Source organism: Panthera uncia, chromosome F2 (genome assembly GCF_023721935.1).
Source record: "Panthera uncia isolate 11264 chromosome F2, Puncia_PCG_1.0, whole genome shotgun sequence".
Lineage (NCBI taxonomy): Eukaryota > Metazoa > Chordata > Mammalia > Carnivora > Felidae > Panthera > Panthera uncia.
The window spans coordinates 10,520,921-10,544,123 of record NC_064812.1 but is presented as its reverse complement, the minus strand read 5'-3'; the positions used below and the strand labels follow the sequence as shown (position 1 = coordinate 10,544,123).

Below are 23,203 nucleotides of genomic sequence, written 5' to 3'. Positions count from 1 at the left end.
GAGAAGAAAGGAAGGAGGGAGGGAGGAAGGGAAGGAAGGAAGTTAGGAAGGAAGAAAGGAGGAAGGGAAGGAAGAAAGGAAGGAGGGAGGGAGAAGGAAAGAAGGAGGGAGGAAAGAAGGGAAAAAAGGGGAAGGAAGGAAGGAAGGAAAGAGGGAGTGAGGGTGGGAGAGAAGGAAGGAAGGAAGGAAGGAAGGAAGGAAAGAAAGAAATAAGGAGGGAAGGAAGGGGCAATGATGGGAGAGTGGAGAAAAAGAGCTCAAAAGAAATACAAGAAACAGAGAGAGAGACTGAGCAGGAGACACCAGGAGGGGGCCTGGGCATTTCTGCCTCCAGGAAGGGCGGCAAAAACTCCTGTTTCTCACTCCTTGTCCTGCTGTGTGGCTTGGCAGGGCAACTCCACCACAGGGATTAAGATCTTTGCTCCAAGTAACTGTTGGGGACCAGCCAGTTCCTGCTCGCCATGCTGGTGTCATTCTATGACTTTTTAGCAAAGGCGCTGAGAAGACCAGACTCCGCAGTCTTCATGAAGATTCATCCAGGAAACCTTTTCAGATCATGAACAAGGATACTGCCTGTAGCAGCCCACCTTACCCCTGTGTCTTCTCAGCTCTAAAGCCTCCCCCAAAATAGACCCGGGGCGTGTGAAGGGGAGCCCCCTGGAGCCACTTTGCAATATATTTAATGGAACTATTATCTAAGCCTATTTTAATGAATTTAATTTTATGAACAGACATGCATGAAATGGTATTAAGTGCTTCATGAGACATAAAGTTACACTCAATCACTTTTTTTTTGCCATTCATCTAGCTAATACCAGGTTTCTAAAATCAAGCATTCTTGATGGAATGGATTTACGATGAGGCTTGATTAAGGCTTACGATTTTGTTATTCTCAGATGTTAACTGACGTCCCCTCCCTCTCGGTATCGGTTCTGCTAATTTATCAGGGATGTATGGACAGTCTCTTGACCTGTGTGTTGAACCTTCGGCTATTAATGGGAGGTTTCAGACATCAGAAGCCATTGCAGAAGCCTGGAGGTGAGAGGCGGGGCATTAAGACGGTGAAGGCCAATGGCTTCGGAGTCAGAAGGTTCCAGATGGGTGTTCCTTGTTCTGCCACTGAATGGTTGTGTGATTTTGTGCAATTACACAAACACTGTAAGCTCTAGTTTCCTCTCTGGTAAAAGCAGAGGCCAACTTTCAGAGTTTCAACGAGTCAGGATGTACCTGTAGAACTATACTGGTTGGTAATGGCTGCCATCCATTCTGATTGGCTGCCCTGGACTATTCCGTACTGTGGTCACACGAGTGGTTCAGTATTTTGCCTAAGACCCCTGCCTACCTCTTAGGATTGTTGTGAGGACTTAATGAGATCATGCACGTAAAACACTTATCTCTGTGCTTGGCAAGTAGCATCGTAGGTGGTCAATAAACCCTATTATCATTATTTTCCAAGAACAGAATAGAAAATGTAAGAAAGGAATAGGTTTCTATAACTTAACTGAGCCAAATTTTCCGGTGTCCAAACTCAGCCTTAACTGCAAGATTCTATTAAAAAATATGTGGACGATCATAATGTGCCTGTTATTTGAGTTTTCAAAATCCATTTGAGTTTTCGAAAGAATACTCTGAGGTTGGATCTTACGATCCTCGTTTTGCAGCAGAGTCCCTGCAGGCTCTGAGAAGTCAAGTCACACTTGTCCACAGTCACACACCCAATAACAGGAAGGAGCAGAAACCAGATGAGGTCTGCTGACTGCAGGCCAAGGGCTCATTCCATACATACTCTCGACCCGTTACCCGTAAGTCACCATTCATTCAGGGAACACCGCCATGGTCGGCATGACCCAGCAACAGACTCTATCTTCAGTAAAGTGGAATCCCGTCCCAAATCCCTGGAACACTGTCAACTGATAAGTAAGTTCACTATTCTGATCCACGTCTGGTTTAATTTAAATGTTTACATCACGTATTGTCTCTTGCGGAGACGCTCGGGCTCGCCGGCTCGAATCGTATCGCTCTTCCCTTGTTGTCTCGCAAGGTCACCAACTATCTGTGCACTAACTAGTGATCATCAAGGGCCTGCTTCAAATGCTGAAGACACACACACACACTTGCACAAATTCACACATGTGCACAAACACACGCCTGCACACGTGTACAGGCACGTATGTGCACGCACATGCATGCACACACCCACACACTACACGTGTGCACACACACATGCCAGACACACACGTATACATAAACACTGCACTTCTATACATATACACATGCACACATTCACGCACACACAGGGCTTCTGCCATTCTTAACAGCTAGGAAGGCATATTGTTGACACCTTTCTTTCCAGGAAAACACCTCTATTTTCCCATCAAAAAGACTAGAGTGGAGATACCTCTGGAAAAGACAAAAGGCAGGGGAAATGACTTTGGTCACACTCGTTCTTCTGACTGCCTCGACCCTCGCTCACTTGGGAATCCTGCCTAGTGTTCTAACCAGCAGCAGCTGACCGTGTCCTCTCCTGGTTTGGGCACCTGTCTTCAGCAGTCTGGGATCGCAGGACGACCTCCATCCCGTATTCAGACTCACCTGTGAATAAGGGTCAGGGTCCTTTTGAGAGCTGGTTTGCCATTTGTGCAAAGGTTGTAAATCTCAACCAACAAAGGAACTACTGGAGCTCTTGGGATCTACAGACCCAGGATCCAGATGCCATCTGGCCATCAGAGCACCGGCCCCTCACTGCGCACTCTGGGGACCACGGTGGGACCCCAACTCTTTGAGGAAATGCCAAAAAAGGCACAAGGAGAGACCTTGACAAGGTGGGGGCAATACCTCCAAGAGGGATCGATCTCTGACGACAAATATAGGGGGCAGTCATCAAGTCTGCGAACACCATTCAATAAATGGCTTATTTTCATTACACAACAACACACGTAGTATGATGTTATGAATGCTTCCAGACCTTATGACTTCTAGTAAGTTCTCCAGTTGGAACAAGTGCCTTTGGGTCTGAAGAAAAAGTTGCATCTTGTGTAAATGATGGTTAAGATTGTGAACTTTTTGATACAGTTATGGAAATGAGATTCTCTTCTACACACATTCAGAAATACTGCCTGCCCGTCGTTCCTCAGTCTGGCAACAGCAGACAGCAAGAGTGGAAGCTCTAGAAGTCTGAACCTACTGCAACTAAAGTTGCCTAATTCCAGTGTTCTTATTTATTCCCCCACATCATGTTTTCTTGCTAACTGGAAGAATTAATTTTGGACCTCCAGTCACCTCCATTGTAATCAAGGAGTGTTTGAATATTAACAGACTCTGAGTTATGCAGTTTAAAAAATCCTACTGAACTGTCTTATTCTTAAAGAGTAAAAGTAGCCTTAATAAACTGATGAGAGAAAGCCCTCGAGTCATTTCAACGCATCCAAACCTGACCTCTCACTGACCTAGTCCGGAACTCCAGAAAGGAGACCTTACACTGGACAAAATGGTCAGGAGGAATGAGGTCTTTTCCAGAGAGATAAATGACAATGTTGTAAGTATGTTAAGCATTTTGATGATCGCTGTTCATTTCTTCTGCAAAACCCTCTCTGCAGCGTTTCTGCTGTTTACGCTCAAGATACAAACTCCCATGGAAAGTCTATGGATGAATAGATAGAGAAGATGTGGTATGTATATACATGCACATGTACATCTACGTATACGTAATGGAATATTACTCAGCCTTAAAAAGAGAAGGAAACCCTACCATTTGTATCAACAAGGATGAGTCTGGAGGGCATTATGCAATGTGAAATAAGCCAGACAAAGAAAGACAAATACTGTGTATGTGAAATCTAAAACAAAAAAGCCACATTTATAGAAACAGAGTAGAAAGGTGGTTGCCAGGGCTGGGGGTGGGTGGGGGAAATGGGGTGATATTGGTCAAGGGGACAGACTTGTAGTTATAAGAGGAGTAAGCTCTGAGGACTTAACGTACAGCATGGTGATGACAGTGAATGATGCTGTAGCATATACCTGAAATTTGCCAGAAGGGTAGAACTCAGGTGGGCTCACCAAAAACATGAGAAAAAGACCACTAAGTGAGGCAATGGATGCTCACTAACTAACTTGACTTTGTAATTATTCCACAACGTACACGTACATTAAAGCAGCACGCTCTGCACTTTAGACCCATGCAATTTTTTTTTTTGTCCACGATTTCACCATAAAAAATAAAATTAAATTAAAAGGAAAGTCTGTGGCACTTGCTGGGATGAGCACTGGGTGTTGGATGTAAGTGATGACTCACCGAGTTCTCTTGCAATCATTATGGCACTGTGTCAACGACACAGCGATGTGAACTACGTTAACATATGTTATGTTCTGTTAACTAACTTGGACTTAAATGAAAAATTAAATTAAATTAAGTCTAATTAAATTAAATTAAATTTTTAACTTAAAAAAAGGAAGCCTTTTTGTGATGTGGGTGATCAAAAATCACAGCTTTTCAGAACTGGCAGAGACTTCAGAGCTGGTCTGGCCCAATCTCCTCATTTCACAGACAGCAAATCCACATTATCACCCTGGGTGATGACACCCACGGGTGAGAGAAAGACACCCACGACACGTTGATCACTGTACTTCTAGGGATTAGTATGGTGGCACCCGACACGTGGCAGAGCTCCACAGATTCTTTGTTGACTGACCTACGGATTGGCCTGTAGAACAAACTTCACACACCTAACAAGTTGTAGAATGCACACAAAACATAGAGCCTTCGGGGTGTCCTGGGGCCTTCCTTGAAGCCAGCTAGAATATTACAATTCACCCTAGTTTTCAGGGCAAGACTCGCCAGTGTCCAAATTAATAGCCAAGAAGCACCTGCAGCCTTTTCCATCGACCAAAAGGGAACTTTGGGCTGGAACTTTTGGGCTCCTCTCTCCACAGGCCGTGGAGGAGACAACTTCTGAATTGCTGTCAAAGAGGGGGCGTGTCCTGTCACTCTCCACCTGTCTACTTGGACTTAGGGATGGTGATGGTTGGATTTGCATCATACACCCCATAGCAAAGCACCACGTCACCTTGACTGGCCCTGGTCATGGGTTGGTCCCAGAGGTGGGAGCCTAGGGGTCAGCCAGCATATCTGCCCACCGGGAATGTGATCTATGGCCAAGTCTTGAAATGACCAGTGTCACATCAATGAAGGAAAATCACATTTAGAGGAAGAGCTTCTGTCCTCTTCTTAATTAGAGGGCCACACAGCATTTCCTGATGTCAAGAGACCTCTTCCCTAAACCTGAATGAAGTCAGGGATCTATCAGCAGGTCAAAGGAGCCCAGGCACACCGTGTTGGGCATGGTCAGGCTCTAGAAAGGGAGGCTCCAACTGCATAGATCCCTCTTGCCCACTCTGGGTTTGGTCCCGGGAGCCAGCAGTTGGGCTGAGCCTTCAGAGGAGAATATGTGTGGGGTTCAGGAGTTGTTCTCCTGCTGTTCTTGAATCCAGATGGACAAGGCCAATGGTCACAAACATGGCTGCTAGACCACACAACCGAGGTGTGAGTTCACGAAAGAATATTAGGGCCTGTTAATGGCAGGATTCTCCTTCCCTTGTAAGATGAAGGCATGAGCCACAGAGAAGACTTCAGCCCACGTACCTTCCTTACTCTCTCTGTTGTGGTTGGGAAAGGCTGTAACGCTTGGAGGCTCTGCAACCACATTTAGAAGCTCAAGGGGAGCTCTGGCAACACGGAGCATCTGTCCCAGAGCCACAGTCTAATTCCAAAATCCTTGACCTCAATCCCTCCTGCCTTCTTGATTAAGCTTCTATTTACCAGATACACTGACCAAAGCCAAAAGCACCCAGGAAACCAACCATGGCGGTGGCCCTACAATGATTTCCTGTCGGCCTCAGGCTGAAGTGCAACCCTTATCATGGCTGAGAAGGCCCTGTGGGCCCTGCCTGGTCTCAGTCTGCAGTCCATCTGTCCTGGCCCTCTCCTCCCTAGGCTTCACCAGCTGTCACTGCAGCATGTCCCAATTCCCCATATGTCCAGCTGTGCCCCAAACTCCTCCAGGGTCTGATATCCGCTCACCTTTCCGAAAACAGCTTGGCTCTACTCTGGAAGGCCTTTTCCAGCACCCTGGCCCAAAGGAGCTGCTCCTCCTCTGTTCCCCTTGACGCACCCTGGTTTGGATTCATCTCAGAACTTACGGTACCATCCTGAGTAACCTTCCCGAAGTCAAACACCACGCTCATCTCAGTCCTCGATGTATCCCCACAAGGACATTGGTAATACAAATTTGCTGCACGAGTCATTGAAAGTGAAGTAGAGATAGAACATGATGAAGCTGGCAGGTTCACCGGTTCGTGCGGGAGAACTAATGGCCATGCAGGTTTCATGACGTAAGTCAAGGGGAGTCACCATTCAACACACGCGTGATCTACCACAAAGGATAGATGGGGTGGTTCGTCTCTGTGCCCACTGAAGGCCTGGGAATTACGGAGGAGACCCCGGATTACCTGATGGTTTTGATCATGCTGAGGCCCATTTCAACGCAGCAGTGGGCGTGGTCCTGGCGGGGCTCTGGAAGCCCTGAAACACAGTAGTAACAGTCCCCCAGGATTTTAATGCGAAGGCAGTGATGCTCCTGGAAGGAACAGGGTGGAGAGGAGAGGACTGAGTCAGCAGACAGGCAAGTGCTCCTGAAAGTCTCCTGAAAGAGGGCAGTGGAGTCAAGCGGTCTTCACCCTGGGGGCTGAGCACCTACCTTTGAAATGAGCTTCTATTATCTTGCTAAAATATTGGGGAGGTACCCTAAATAAGGGTTGCAGGGGTTCAGCAGTGGAATGGAGTCATTCAAAAACACTGGATTTTTGAGTCCAACAGATACAGGGCTATATCCCGGCTCTGTCACATACTAGCCTTCTGATGAACACTCATCATACGGGCAGGCCTGGCAAAGAATGAGCACGGTCAGTGTTCCTCTGTGAATCCTGCATCTCGATGTTTTCGTGCAGGACGAGTCTCTGAATGAACATGTTTCAGCAATCTTTAGCTCAATAATAAGCACTTAAAAGTATAAATCATTCAGCGATGCCTGTTCTTTCAACTCTAGCACCTTAAGAAGGAGGGCTGATTATGTCCTACATATCCTTTTATTCATGTACCAATTCACAGGCTCGCTCACTGGAAAAAATGTCTATAGGGCATCACGGTAGGTCAAGCGTTGGCCCTGACACAAAGACGATGAATAACAACCCCTACGATGCAGCATAGACTAAACAGACATAACCCTTACAACAACCTTGTGAAGTAGGTACAATGCTTTTATTTCACAGGTGGTGAGGGTGACACAGTTGTTTGGTAGATTGACAAGTTGCCTCATCTATAAAATGGTAAACGAATGGGACTTCACCGTGTGACGGTGAGGATGGGTAATACGATGCAAGGCTTACTACAGGGTCCGGCAGAAAGGGGGCCTGTGTCTGTGATAAAGAGGTGGACTTCTGACCCAGTGTTCTCACATCATGGACAGATGACTTTCCCTTCTGTCTTCTCTAGATACACGGACGGGGCTGAATGACCTCTGACAATGCATCCCAGATCTGAAGTCGAAAAGATTTATGGGCTTTTTGGGTGAGAGGCTCTCCTTTGGAGACCGGGGTCCAAGGGCAGAGAAGGAGGGGCATAGACAGAAAGGGGCCCATCGAGACACCAGCAGCCCAGTGGATACCTTGGTTATCAACCTATACAGCACCACGTTGGCTTCCTGACCTGATCACGGATTCAGCCATTGTGTTTGGGTGACAAACGAAGGAAATCGCTCTCCCAGTAAAAAACCCAAATATCAGAGAGGGAAAAGAGGCTCAGAAATGGCTTTGGTGCTTCTCCGTCTGGATCAGACGGCCAGGGCTTTGCCAACCTTCCCAAGTGGGGCACAGCTGCGATCCTTAGAGCTCTGATGGCACGCACGGCCGTCCCAGTGTTATTTTTAGGAGCTTGCGGTTCCGGTCTTTGGCTGCTCTGATGCGGCTAATTTGGCAAGACAGTTTCTGGTGAGGTCTGATCAAGAAGGGAAGCTTACAACCTTCAGCTGTTTCTTCTAAGACCCCTAGTGGTATGTGTGGAACAGAACCAGAGAGCACTTGTTCTATGGGTCTTGGCATTTTCCAGATTTGTGGCATCCATGGGACAGTTCTAAGAAAAAGAGGACCTGGGGACTATTCTAGGGTTCAATTTTATATTTTGCCAAAGAATTATGAAAAATTCATCAACAAACAAAATAACAACCCAAGCACCATCCACTGTCCCCATGGCTTTATTAAAAAAAAGGGCATTTTTAACACGAAAAAAGTAAAAATACATTCCTAAGAGACAGGAAAGTTTCTTGAACTAAATAAAATTATTATAAAAACTCACTACATTGCAGATAAATATAACATGGGTGTATTTTATCTCATGGCCACAAATTTAACTTCCTGACATTTGTTGTCAAAGAGCATTTGAGAACCACTGATGGAATAAATCCCTCATTTGTTTTTTCAATAATTTTTTAAAAATTATTTAGAGAGAAAGAGGGAGATAGAGTCTGAGCAGGACAGAGGGAGAGAGAGAGAGAGAGAGAGAGAGAGAGAGAGAGAGAATCTTAAGTAGGCTTCACGTTCAGCATGAAGCCCAACACGGGGTTCAATTCCCTGCCCCTGGGATCATGACCTGAACTGAAATCAAGAGTCAGATGCTTTAACAGACTAAGCCATCCAAGCACCCCTAAATCCCTTATTTGGATTTTGCTGAGAACACTGAGGCTGGGGGCTCAGGAAGTGATTTCAACTAGCCACACTCTTTGGGGCAGAACCAGCTGTGGTGGTAGTCAGGAGCAATGGTAGTCAGGAGTTGGGATCGTCGGCAGTGGAGGGAGGAGGGAAAGGGTAGAGCAGGAAATACTTTGGTCTAAGAATCCAACATCCGCATTCTGGTCAAATTTACCAGCTGTCTGACTTTGGATAAATCACTGAAGCCACTGATAGGTGAGTTTCAATTCCCCATACAGGAAACGTGTCACAATAACCCATCTTGTTCTTGATACATAACAAAGTAAGAATGGCCATCAGTTAGCAACAGTAGCAGTGACAACAAACACCTGGAAACAGCCATCCGAGCGTTCAAGGATCTTTCTTCCTTTGAGTCTTATCATAACTCTGAGCACGGGAGGGCAGGTAGGATTTACATCTGTTTTTAAATATGAAAATTTCAGTATGATAGGAAATATGTGAAAATTTCCCTGTGCCACAAATCAGCTGGCTAAAAGTAATGATATGGCAACATTTCGTTGTTTTTAACGGCTAAAGTAATATTCCTTTATGTATATACAGACCGCATCTTCTTTATGTATTCATCAGTGGATGGACATTTGGGCTGTTTCCATAGTTGGGCTATTGTAAATAATGCTGCTATAAACACCAGGGCACATGTTTCCCTTTGAATGAGTATTTTTGTAGTTTTTGGATAAATGCCTAGTAGTACAATTGCTGGGTCACAGGGCAGTTCTATGTTTAATCTTTTGAGGAAGCTCCATAATGTTTTCCCCAGTGGCTGCATCACTTTGTGTTCCTACTAACAGTGCAGGAGGGTTCCCCTTTCTCCACGTCCTCGCCAACACCTACTGCTTCTTGTGTTGTTGGTGTTAGCCATTCTGACAGGGGTGAGGAGTATCTCCTCGTGGTTTTGATTTGTATTTCCCTGATGATGAGTGATGGTGAGCATCTTTCATGTGTCTGTTAGCCCTCTGGATGTCTTCTTTGGAGAAATGTCTATTTAATCTTCTGCTCATTTTTTAATTAGATGACGTGGCTTGGGGGTGTTGAGTTTGTGAAGTTCTTTGTATATTTAGGATACTAATCCTTTGTCAGAGATGTCATTTGTAAATATTTTCTCCCGTTCTGTAGGTTGCCTTTTAGGTTTGTTCGTTGTTTCCTTCGCTGTGCAGAAGCTTTTCATCTTGATGACCGATGAATGAATAAAGAAGATGCAGTGTATATATACACAAGGGAGTATTATTCAGCCATAGAGAATGAAATCTTGCCATTTGCAGCAACATGGATGGAGCTGGAGAGTAGAATGCTAAGTGAACTAAGTCCGTCAAAGAAAGAAAAATGCCATATAATTCCACTCACATGTGGAATTTAAGACAACAAATGAGCAATGGAGGGAAAAAAGGAGAAAGACAAACCAAGAAATAGACTCAACTCAAGGGAACAAACGATAACTACCAGAGGGGAGAGGGGTGGCGGGGATGGGTGAAACAGGTGACGGGGATCAGGAGGGCACTTGCGATGTGCACGGGGTGAAGTGTTGAATCGCTGTCGTGTATCCCTGAAACTAATTTTACGCCGTATGTGAACTAACTGGAATTTAAATGAAAACTCCAAAAACTAAATGTTATGGGCCATAGGTGATAATTCACCGACTCTTAATCAGTGGCTTTTCCATGAAAACAGAGGTAAAAGCATTTTGGAAACACTTACGTAGGGAAAGGAGGCAGCATTTACTGAGCACATACTATGTGCCAGGATACATGTTAAACGCGTAACATTTATGCCGGTGAGTCTCCACGACCACGTTTTGAGCCGTGCCATTTCCCCAATGGCTCAAGGAAGCGAAGGTCATGAAGCAAGTAAGAGGCAGAATGGGAATTCACACTCAGGTCGATCTGACTTTTGTACGCCATGCTGTCTCTACGAAACTGAAGAAAACATGGCGGTGTCCAGGATGTAGATCTCCTGACAAAACTGTGTTTCGGAAGGAAACTGTGTAAAATGCTTTATTACCCTTCTGGTGCAGACACACACAATGTGGTGAATATATTTGTGCCCAGGGTCCATTTTTCTTGTAAACAAAACGTGAGGCTTGCAGCCTCTTTGAAAAATTTGAGCCCCAAATAAATGGTGTGTGTGTGCGTGTGTGTGCGTGTGTGTGTGTGAAATATAAATATATAAATATATAAATATATAAATATAAATATATAAATATAAATATATATGTACACGGAAAACAGGTCTTATCTGTGAAGTTCTGTCCATTTGCAAGCACATTTTTCTGATCAATTCCTGTGAGCTGTTACATGACTCGACAGTAATATCCACCTTCCCTGCCTTCCGCGCCTCGCGAATTGGTATACGATAAAACGTACTGTTTTGATATGGGGCACAGTGATGATGGCACATAGAGCAGCTACATCACTCTCAAAGCCACTGCACCTCATGTCTCTCTGTGCAACTCGTCTCTTCCGTCCACCTCTAGCTCCCGGTCACCACGCGTCTCTTTCCTGTCCCTATAATCTCGCCTTTTCTACGATGTCGTATAAACGCCTTTGTCCTGCCATCTGGGCTTTTGGGTCTAGCTTCTTTCACTTGGCATATTGCTTTGCAGGCTCACTGATACTCCTGCGTGTCTCAGGGGTTGACTCCTTTTTGTTGCTGAACTGTATTCTATTGTATGTGTCTTCCCACTTTTAAGACTCGGTCCAAGAGTCGCCTTCTCCAGAAAGTCTTCTCTGACTCGGATGCAAGCACGAATGGCCCTCGTTGGAGGGAGGCAGCCTTAACTTCAGACACGCCGATGCTCTACAAATGAACTTCCACGGGGTGCATTTACCTTTGATTCTCTCAACAGCCCTGTGACATTGGCACTGATCTACACACTTGATGAAGAAGGAAATTAAGGTATTCCGGGGTGAACCCAAAGCCCACTCTTAAAATAGAGGGTGCGGATGACAGTCTTCCCCAACTTGGGTGGCTTCGGGACTAGGAACATGTGTTTTGATAGCAAATGTCTATCTCCCTTAGCCTGTTCTCTCGAGCCAGCTAGAAGATAAAGGTAGTGTCCTGTTGGCTAGAAAGAAAGCTGTTAGATCACGTCAAACAAAATGAGGGTCCAGCAGGTTCCTGGCTCCCAATAACAGTCATTTCAGATGGCTGGAGTTGGCTTGGGAAGCTGCAGGTGGCTATCCTTGCACGAACCAAACTGAGGAGGCACTGGATGGCACCTGGCCACACGCAGCAGGGACATGATGGGGAGCAGAAAACACATAAAAAGAGCTTTGGCTTCACTGTCACTTCATCAGCTATCTCTCAGCTGGGAAAGTCAATCTGACGCACCTCCCATTCAAGATCTGTAAGTAATTAACCCCGGTTCCCAGGAGGTGGGAGGGTCAGGAGTCCGTGCCGGGGAAGAGGACACTGAAGAGGAGGTCCCCGTGATGAAGCCTGAGTCTTTCTCTCCCTAATTCCACACGCAGCCCCTCACTCCCACAGAGGACCAGGAGGGAATTAAATTCAACTCACGTGGGCCAGTCGATCAAATCTGGCAAAGAGCTCGTTGAGCATCCTGACCAGCTCCTGGGCAGACAAGGTTGTGGAGAGGTTGGTAAATCCTTTAACATCTGCAAAAAGAATACTAGACAACAGGGAAGGGATGGGGCAGGGAGAAAGCACATTAATATTTTAATCCGTCCTGGAAGATGTCAACCCCACCCAAATAAATCTACTGTGGTCTGAGATTCTAGCTTTCTCTGCCGGGGAGTCAGGAGGAATGTGTCGGTATTTCCTAAACATCTCAGCAGAGGGAGTCCACCCCGGGGGTTCAGCAAGGGCAAGGGGACAACGGCAAGCCCTTCTTCCTGTGCAGGGCTGCGGCGAACAGCCCAGGAGGGGATTTGTTACTAGGAACAGATCGATTTGTTGTGGAAAGCGAAACGAAGCTTTCTGGAGTACCTCTCTATTTTCCCAACCAACAACACGGCAGCTGCCATGAGCACAGAGTGAAATGGACACCCGGGACAAAAGAACAAAAGGTCCCATCATCTCCAGCAAACGGCATACCGAACATCGCAGGCAAGGAGAGGCAGGCAGTTTTCAAAAATTCTGAGAATAGGTGGCCAGAGCCAGGAGACCTCAGGCGGAAGAATTAATTACCTAAAAACTCTCACATTTACTAAGGATTTAAGTGAGACGAGGTCTTCTCTCTGCGTGTGGTTTGGCATAAGGGGCGAGGAAAGGGAGGGAAGGGGGTAGTCCTTGAAAGCCTTCTGAAAGCAAGGCACCGTGGGAGCACTGCCTTGGTTCATCCATCCAGGCGCCCTGCAGGGACGGCATTATTCCCTCCATTAGGATGACAAGCAAACCGGGGCTCAGAGAGGCAAGGAGACTGGCCTCACAGTCCGCCCGGTAGCGCGGGGCTGAGTGGGGATGGTCCACCTGCACTGTAGGGCCCTGTCCTCCCTCAGCGACTCATGCAAAAGCAGAGGCACCTCTATGTGGAGAAAGAGGAAGCCTTGTGCACCGCTGGTGGGAATGCAAACCGGTGCAGCCGCTGCGGAAAACAGTACGGGGTCCTCAAAAAATTACAAAGGGAATTAGCATACGATCCAGGGATTCCACTGCTGTGTACCTTCCAGAATAAGAAAACGCTAATTTGAAAAAATATACAGCCCCTTCTGCTATTGCAGCGTTCTTGACAATAGGCCAACTATGGAAGCAGCCCAAGTGTCCATCAATAGGTGGTTGGATACAGAAGGTGTGGCATAGAAAGGCAACGGAATATTATTCAGACTTTAAAAATAACGAAATCTGGGGGCGCCTGGGTGGCTCAGTCGGTTAAGCGTCCAGTCGCGGCTCAGGTCATGATCTCACAGTTTGTGGGTTCGAGCCCCGCCTCGGGCTCCGTGCTGACGGCGCGGAGCCCGGAGCCTGTTTCAGGTTCTGTGTCTCCCTCTTGCTCTCTGCCCCTCCCCTGCTCATGCTCTGTCTCTGTCTCTCTGTCTCTCTCTCAAAAATGATAAACATAGGGGCGCCTGGGTGGCTCAGTCGGTTGGGCGTCCGACTTCAGCTCAGGTCATGATCTCGCGGTCCGTGAGTTCGAGCCCCGCGTCGGGCTCTGTGCTGACAGCTCAGAGCCTGGAGCCTGTTTCGGATTCTGTGTCTCCCTCTCTCTGACCCTCCCCTGTTCATGCTCTGTCTCTCCCTGTCTCAAAAATAAATAAAACGTTAAAAAAAAAATTAAAAAAAAAATAATAAACATCAAAAATTCAAAAAAAAAATAATGAAATCTTGCCATTTGCAACAACGTGAATAGACTAGAGAGTATTATGCTAAGTGACGTTAAGTCAGTCAGGGAAAGACAAATACCGTACGGTTTTACTGCTATGAGGAGTATAAGAAAACAAAAAATGGGCAAAGGGAAGAGAGAGAGGGAGAGAGAGAGAGAGAGAGAGAGAGAGAGAGAGACAGAAACCAAAGAACAGACTCTTAATCACAGAAAACGAACTGCCGGTTACCGGAGGGGAGGTGGGTGGGGGATGGGTGAGATAGGGGTTGGGGATTAAGAGCACACTTATCATGATGGGCACTGGATAGTGTAGAGTTGCTGAATCACTGTGTTGCACACCTGAAACTTACACAACACGGTCTGTTAACTATACTGGCATTAAAATAAAAAAAAAAAGAAAAAGAACTTGGGGCGCCTGGGTGGTTCAGTTGGTTGAGCGTCTGATTGCAGCTCAGGCCGTGATCTTGACGTTCAAGATCGTGAGTTCGAGTCCTGCATCAGGCTTGCCTCTGCCAGCACACAGCCTGCCTCAGATCCTCTGTCTCCCTCTTTCTCTGCCCTCCCCCTCTCAAACATTACAAAAAAGAAAAAGAACAAAAGAACAGAAGAACAAAGAACAAAAAGAACACCTCTCAGATTTTATCATCTTTCAAGCTAGAATAGCATCTTAGCGGCCTGTCAAACTTTCGGGGGCGTTTCTTAAGTGGCATAAAATAATGGGCATCTTGCAATCACTGTAACTTAGTTTTAATGCAATAGGTTAATTAGCCAGAAAACATTGCGGAATGTTTGCTGACTTACGTTGGTTACCCTCGGGATTCAGTGGTTCTTAAATCTTTCTCCATTACAAACCCTTTTAAGAATCTGATATAGGCTCTGGGGGCGCCTGGGTGGCTCAGTCGGTTGCACGTCCTACTTCGGCTCAGGTCGTCATCTCGTGGTTCGTGGGTTCGAGCCCCACGTCGGGCTCTGTGCTGACAGCTCAGAGCCTGGAGCCCGCTTTGGATTCTGTGTCTCCCTCTCTCTCTGCCCCTCCCCTGCTCGTGCTCTGTCTCTCTCAGTCTCTCAGAAATAAATAAATGTTTAAAAAATTAAAAAAAAAAAAAGAATCTGATACAGGCTCTGAACTCCCTCTTCTAAAAGTGCCCAAGTATTCACAATTCTGCACTTTATTTCAAGGACACTTTCCCTGAGTGCATTCATGGATTCATTTGGAATCCTCAGGCCCCAGTTCTAAAAAAACCACTGGTTGAATTAATTATTCACTGCCTTAATTATTTTAGCAACGATTGTTACATTTCCCATGTGTCTGGCTACACACGGTGCTAGGAAGTCGGACTGAGTGATAATAAACAGGCCATGTGTGTCCTCAAGATGCTCAGAGTCTAGGGACCCCGGGGGATGCCTGAGCCGGTGGCTACTACTGAACTCTAAGTAGACTGTTTTTTCCTATACATACCTACTTAGGACAGAGCTCATTTTGTAAATTAGGCACAGGAAGATATTAACAACCATAGTAATAGCACAGAACAATTACAGCAATATACCGTAACAAGTTACGTGAATGCGGTCGCCCTCTTTCTCTCTCAGCACATCTTAGTGTCCTGTACCCCCTCCTCTTGTGAGGAGAGATGATAAAATGCCTACGTCACGTGATGAAGCAAGAGCAGCGATGCAGGTACAATGACCCCAGTGTCAGGCTACCGCAGACCTTCTGACATTAAGTCAGCGGAGGAGCATCTACTTCTGGGCTCAGTTAACCGTGGCAAACGGAAACCGCAGGTAAGGGAGGGGACCTCTGTACTCTGGCGGAAGGACACTCTGGGGGGTGACCAGTCACAGGGGAATCGGCAGTCTCCCAAGGCATCAGAGTTTCGGCCAAGTTTTGCAGGCCCGTGGGACTTGCCGGAGGGCCAAGCGTGCAGAAGGGTGGACGGTCTGAGCAGAGGAATCAGCGCACGCTGGGGTCGGCTTGAAGTGTGGCAAATGGACGGCAGCTCGGCAAGAATTCAGGGGCAGCTCGTCAGCAGGTGGCACTGAGCAACGAGGTCGGGAAAAGAAGAGGGGGAGAGACCGCGTCCGACTGAGAGATGTCGGGCAGGGGAAGACTGGCAACGGGCTGGTAAGCCAAGTTGAAGAGCACGGACTTTGTCCTGAAAGTGACGGAAAGCATTTGCTACTTGTAGCTAAAGGAATTCCTAATTGTTGACATAAATACCACGAGAGCACCAGCGGTTTGCAGAGTACCTACTGTGGATTTTAAATACTGTCCCAAGTTCCACAGGTGTTCCTCGCAAGGATCGATGAGGTAGGATTTATTTTGACCATTTCCATTTGATAGATAAGGACACCGAGACCTGAGTAACCTGCCCAGACATGGAAAGCCAGGATTTGAACCAGGCAGCCTGGCTCTGAAATCTATACTTTTTTTTTTTTTTTTGAAGTTTACTTATTTATTTTGAGACAGAAAGGGAGAGAGAGAGGAGGGAAGGGGCAAAGAGAGAGGGAGAGAGACAGAGCCCGGTGTGGGGCCTGAACCCACGAACCACGAGATCGTGACCTGAGCCGAAGTCGGACGCTTCACCGACTGAGCCACCAAGGCGCCCCTGGAATCTATGCCCTTTATCACTGTAGTATGCCACCTTCAAAGTAAGGACGGTCACTGCCATGGCAGGTGGAAACAGAAGGGCCCATAGACGACCTAGTCCAACCCACTCAACAGAGTCATTCGCCCAAAACTATTAATATCTATGTCGAGAATGATCCATTCAATCATTCATTCATTCATCCATCCCGTCATTCATCCAACAGCGAAGTAACTGAATGCCTACTTGTGCCAGGCAGTGGAATTATAGTGGTGAGCAGAAAGAACCATCACAACCCTTATGGAGCATGCAGCCTACTGACAGAAGAAATGGGATTTGCAGAGCTCAAAGGTCAAAACGGTTTCAGATGTGCTCAGCGATCCATTACCATCCAATTGCTGGTGGTTTTCCGAACACACTGTGCTTTATGCAACTGGGTCTGGACATGATGTACCTGCTCCCTGACATAGCTTCCCTCCCTGCTGCTGCCTATTAAACTCCTACTTGTCCTTCAAGAACCCACTCGTATGTTTAGATCCTGCTTTTTTAAAAGTTTATTTATTTATTTTGAGAGAGAGAGAGAATCCCAACCAGGCTCCCTGTTCAGGGTGGAGCCTGACACGGGGCTCGAACTCATGAACCATGAGATCACGACCTGAGCAGAAATCAAGAGGGGCGCCTGCGTGGCTCAGTCGGTTGAGCGTCCGACTTCAGCTCAGGTCATGATTCCGCGGTTCGTGAGTCTGAGCCCCGCGTCGGGCTCTGTGCTGACAGCTCGGACCCTGGAGCCTGCTTCAGATTCTGTGTCTCCCTCTCTCTCTGCCCCTTCCCTGCTCATGCTCTGTCTCTCTCTGTCTCTCAAAAAAAAAAAAATGAATAAAGTTAAAAAAATTAAAAAAAAGAAATCAAGAGGTGGATGCTTCACCGACTGAGCCACCCAGATGGCCTGTAGATCTTGTTCTATAGATCTTGCTTTTACAGAAAATTCTTTAAGCACAGCCAGTCATTGTTTTTCCACCTCCCTCCCAGCCTGCGGTCCCCTCTGTCATGGTGCTTAACACTTGATAACACAGTCACTTAGGATGGAGTGTGCTCCATTTACTAACTAAAAAAACAGGAAGAAAGTCACTTCTGTGTCCCAACTGCCTAGCACACAGTAGCCTTGTGACATGCTTCCTGAATTGAATCAGAACAGAAATCTTTAGAATTAAATCTTTTTTTTTTTTTCTCTCAGAGTGTGGTTATGGCCACCACTGGCATCTCCTGGGAATCTGGTTAGAAATTCAGAATTTCAGGTCCCACCCCCCCAACCCACTGGATCGGACTCTGCTTTAAAAGGAGCCCCTAGTGATTCGTGTGCACACGCAGGATGGGGGAGCACCTGTTTAAGTCATGGTTGTGCAGTGACAGCTTGTTGCGTAGAAGATGAGAAGCAGAAACCAGGGCCCCGATCTTCCCTGCATTTGCTCATTCTGCTATCCCCAAGTGGTGAGCTCAAGGTCAGGTCCTTTTTTTTTTTTTAATGTTTTTATTTATTTTTGTGACAGAGAGAGACAGAGCCTGAGCAGGGGAGGGGCAGAGAGAGGGGGAGAGACAGAATCTCAAACAGGCTCCAGGCTCTGAGCTGTCTGCACAGAGCCCAACACGGGGCTCGAACTCACAAACCGCGAGATCGTGACCTGAGCTGAAGTCGTTCGCTTAACCGACTGAGCCACTCAGGCGCCCCGGAGTATATTCATTTTAGAATGTACTGAAGAGGCCATGTTAATTTTCAAATCTAATTTGCTTAGATACGTTGTTTATTGGGCCAAAAGGAAGCGATGTTACCTAATAGTCACTCTGCAAATAGAGACCTCAAGAAAGCGTTAGCAAAGTTCAAAAGAATCGCTAGGAACGTGGGCTCTATGTAGACTCTTCTTCCTAACTGTGTGTCCTTGGGAAGCTTATTTAACCTCTCTGAGCTTCCATTTTCTTGATAATAAAGAAGAGATCACTGAAGCAATGATCTACCTGCAAGTAGTAGCTTCTGTTTATTTTTTTAAGTTTATTTATATATTTCGAGAGAGAGAGCACTAGCAGGGGAGGGGCAGAGGGAGAGGGAGAGAGAGAATCCCAAGCAGCCTCTCCTCGCTGTCAGCATGGAGCCCGACATGGGGCTCGATCCCACGAACTGTGAGATCATGACCAGAGCTGAATCAAGAATACGTATATATATATATTTTTTAAGTTACCTAGGGTTGCCTGAGCCACCCAGGCAACCCTAGGTAACTTAAAAAATATATATACGTATTTATTTTTGAGAAAGAGGGAGTAGGGGAGCTACGGAGAGAGAGTGGGGGACAGAGGATCTGAAGTAGGCTCTGTGCTGACAGCAGAGAGCCCGACTCGGGGCTCGAACTCAGGAGCTGTGAGATCACCACCTGAGCTGAAGTTGGATGCCGAACCGACTGAGCCACACCTATGCGCCTCCCCCCCACCCCCCAACCCCTCCAGTTAACTTTTAAATCACAACGTCGTCTTCAATAAGTGGAGGGTATGCACTTCTGGGGAATCAGAGAGTATTTAATAGACTGCCACGCAGACAGGTCCTAAAAGCCAACAGGTTCTCTGGACGCATTCAATTGCATTTCGCTTGTGCGTGAAACCCTGGTCCACGTGGTACACGTCGTGGCTGCACACGTGGATAGGGCTGGCTGGGAATAACAGCCAACCCAGAGATTGGGGAGGCTGAGTAAGCCTGTAAAATTGAGGGTCTTCCGATCCCTGATGAAGGCTCACTGAACTGTACACCGGGAAAGGCAAAGACAAATTTGTCTCCTGAGTGGATCCAAACAAGTCAGACGGTTAACCGACTTCACATAGCAAATATGCCAGTTTGTATGGTGTGGGGCTGGGCAAGAGGAAGGTGAAGGGAGCTTTGGGAGAGAAGCTAACTGTCCACCACATCCACGTTCCCCTGTCGCTAGGAAAGGCCGCCGAGCCCCAGACTGTGTTCTCCTCTTGTGTCTGCGTGGGGCCACGCGATCGGTCTCAACAGTAGAATCTACCCTTCTCCCTCCGAGAGCTGAGTACTGAAAACGCCGAGGCTCAGGGGAGGGCCTTTGTCTCCCAAGTCACCCACTGACCAGGAGTGTGAGCAGTGAGCACACAGTATTACCCTAACTAACGTAAGCATCTTAAATATACGGGAGAAAATAAGAGAAATAAAAGGAATTGGGCACCAAGCGGCTGGGTGTGGCTCCAGAGGGATGCTGCGGGAATCTCAGATGCACAGGGCTGAAATCAACAGGAGAATCCAAAGTTTCTGTCCATTTCAAACAGTTCAGTTTTTGGAAACTGAGGTCCCCAAAGATGAAATGATGCACCCAAAGTCTAGCAGGGGATGTGGCTCAGAGAATGCATTCTGGAATGAGAAGCCTAGTCCCCTGGCTCTCAGTCCCCTGAGCACGGTAAGGGCACCTCTTACCATAACCTATACCCACCTATTCGCGTCTACATACGCGACAGGAGAGAAAGGATTGTATTGAACACAATCAAGGATTAGACGTTTACAGCAGACCGTTTTCAGGGAAGGGTCACCAAACAACCACAACAGTAAAAGCAACAGAGAAGAAAGAATGAGCAGAGGTGGGTTGCCCTGAAGAGCCAGACGGGATTGGAATAATTTAGAAACTGCTCCCCACACCGCAGCAGGTGCTCTGGGTGCTGGGGAACAGGGCAGAGCAGTCTGTACTTTTCTCATCTCTGATCTTATTTTAGTCTCCAGCAGCCCTGCAGCGGGCCGGAGGGGTCCCTCCTTCTCTCCCAGAGTTCACCCTCCCAATTCCAGGGGGAGGCTCTGGGCATCCCCCACCCCCGGCCTCCGTGAGGGCAGGAAAGCCCCCAGTGTGCCAGCAGGCGTCCGCAGACTCTTCTGTTAGAAGCAGCTCCTTTGCCTGGGGCTGAGGCCACTGAGAAGCACAGGGAAGCAAACCCAATTCTAATTTGGTGCCGTCTATACTTTTGCAAGAGGGTCTCCAGTGCAAGAAGTCCGTTTAATGATTTAAAATAAATGGGTTAGGGGAGCCTGGGTGGCTCAGTCGGTTAAGCATCTGACTTCGGCGCAGGTCATGATCTCGGGTCCATGAGTTCGAGCCCTGCATCAGGCTCTGCACTGACAGCTCAGAGCCTGGAGCCTGCTTCAGATTCTGTGTCTCCTTCTCTCTGCCCCTCCCCTGCTCATGTTCTGCCTCACTCTTTTTCTCTCTCTCAAAAATAAATAAAGATTAAACAAAATTAAAAAAAATAAATAGGTGGAGTGGGGAGGGCAGAAGTCACCTTAGCTGTTCCTGACTAAGGGAAGCACTGGAAACTGATCGATGCAGAAAAGAACACCAAACGCATCGTTTATTGAGCTTATGGCTCCTGAATAAGTTGGTGTGGCTGTGCAGGCTTGTTTATTTTTTTCCTTTTTTTCTTTACTAAAAGTAGTTGTCTCCTTCCCCCTCCCCCTGCCTTCTTCATGGTGACAGGCACTTGCATAATATTCTTTTCCTATTTTTAGATGTATATATATCATATAACATATATTATCATATTCTATGACATATATCATGTATCATATCATATATCGTATTCTATACATAATGATAACCAATTATCAGTATCAAATAATATAATAATCACATACATGTGATATATATGTTACATATTATATACAGATACAGACATAGATAGACAGATCTCACTGTTCAGCCTTCACTTGTACGAATCCTTTGGCTGGGGATTCCTTTCTTTGATATTTTTCACTAAGCTGGCTCAATTTCAAATAAGGTAAATAAGAATCATGTCTTTTAGGAAGGTTTCTCTTATCACCCCCATCCCCTTCCCCTCCCCCTAGCTCTTCCTCTTTATATGATCCATTAACAGCCTTACTTACTTTAAAAATAGAATCCTACACTGTATTATAATTATAGGCACCTCCCTGAACCTGTTGTCCACAACTGGCATCGATGAGTTCTCATTATCGACGGGACTAATCTGTACATCTGGGGAGTATCTTTTATGGGAGTTGCTATTTGACAAAAGGCTGCTTTGCAGACCCAGGCACCTACACCAGTGGAGCTCTAGTCTTGGACAAAATCCTGAGAATGACCTCTACTGAGACGCCCGCTGTGTTAGAATCATGATCGCTGTTGGACTTCCTTTCAAAATTTTTTTTAATCTTTATTTTTGAGAGAGAGAGAGAGAGGGAGTAGGGGAGAGGCAGAGAGAGAGGGAGACACAGAACCTGAAGCAGGCTCCAGGCTCTGAGCTGTCAGCTCAGAGCTCATTTGTGCTCGATCTGGAAGTAGGCTACAAAATAAAACAGCTTTTTACGCTAAATTACAGAGATGTGGCTTATTTATTTATTTATTTTTATTTTTTATTTTTTAACGTTTATTTATTTTTGAGACAGAGAGAGACAGAGCATGAACGGGGAGGGGTCAGAGAGAGAGGGAGACACAGAACCTGAAGCAGGCTCCAGGCTCTGAGCTGTCAGCACAGAGCCCAACGTGGGGCTTGAACTCACGCACCTGAGATCATGACCTGAGCCGAAGTCGGACGCTTAACCGACTGAGCCACCCAGGCGCCCCTGTTGGACTTCTTTTCAAATGTGTGTCCCAGCATGCCAGGTGAATGCCCAGAGATGCTGGTTAGAAGGAAAAGCTGTTTCTCCCTCAGACCAAGGTCAGGACGAAAGGAGCTAAGAGGGTACATTGGTCACTCTTAGAGCTGTTTAGCATATAGAATGTTCTCCTATGTCTGGGTATGTTTGCCCTCTGATATTTAGCAGGAGGGAGGTATAATTCTATTGTACAAGATGCCCATGTCAGGTATCTGCTTTCCAGGCACTTCTGGTGAGTGTCTGGGTTAAGCCAATCAGACACATCTGCCCCAGGCTCTAACTTGCAATGCAAACAGGCAGGGGGAACGGGGAGTGGGGGCAGGGCAAAGGCCACCACACCCAGATCCCGGGGGCTGCAGGAGGATTCCAAGAGGTGGCAGCTGTGTTGGGGAGGGTGAGGGAGTTGGTAGCGCAAGCAGTGGATTCTTCAGGGACAGTGGAGGCAGCATCCTCACTGGCCTAGTGCTCTGCTGTGATTCTGGCTCTGCTCTGGCTTCGCTCTGCCTCATTTGCTGAGCCTGCCTCTCCATCCTTCCCCAATTATTCTATGAGCCACTAGGCAGCCTTTTAACAGACTTGGATCTGTTGTTTTTGCTTATAATTAGGACATATGTCTAAAACCATCTACAGATGCCTAATGCTCTACTGTATGCTTACCTCTATTCTATGCCTTGTATATAACTTCACTCACATTATGTACATAAACCCCTGCAAGGTGGCTATTAAAATGCCCATTTTATAGGGAATGGTCCTGAGATTCAAGTATGTAAATTGTCCAAGGTTTTACACAAGGAAGAAGTAGAACTGGATGGATGGATGGATGGATGGATGAAGGGATGGATGGGGGAAGGATGGGTGGGTGCAAGGGTGGGTAGATGGATG

At 46.8% G+C, this 23,203-nt stretch overlaps 1 protein-coding gene across 1 annotated transcript in view; it reads right to left on the bottom strand.

The window, feature by feature from the left end:
• ADCY8 (adenylate cyclase 8) overlaps positions 1 to 15,719 on the bottom strand; it is a 126,902-nt gene extending 111,183 nt beyond the window's left edge. The window contains exons 1-3 of the mRNA XM_049632907.1: positions 15,637 to 15,719; positions 12,328 to 12,439; positions 6,505 to 6,632 (exon numbers count right to left, since the gene is read on the bottom strand). Coding sequence (XP_049488864.1) covers positions 6,505 to 6,632; positions 12,328 to 12,369 — 170 coding nt within the window. The 5' untranslated portion in view covers positions 12,370 to 12,439; positions 15,637 to 15,719. The remainder of the gene's footprint in view (positions 1 to 6,504; positions 6,633 to 12,327; positions 12,440 to 15,636) is intronic.
• Positions 15,720 to 23,203: the final 7,484 nt, after the last annotated feature.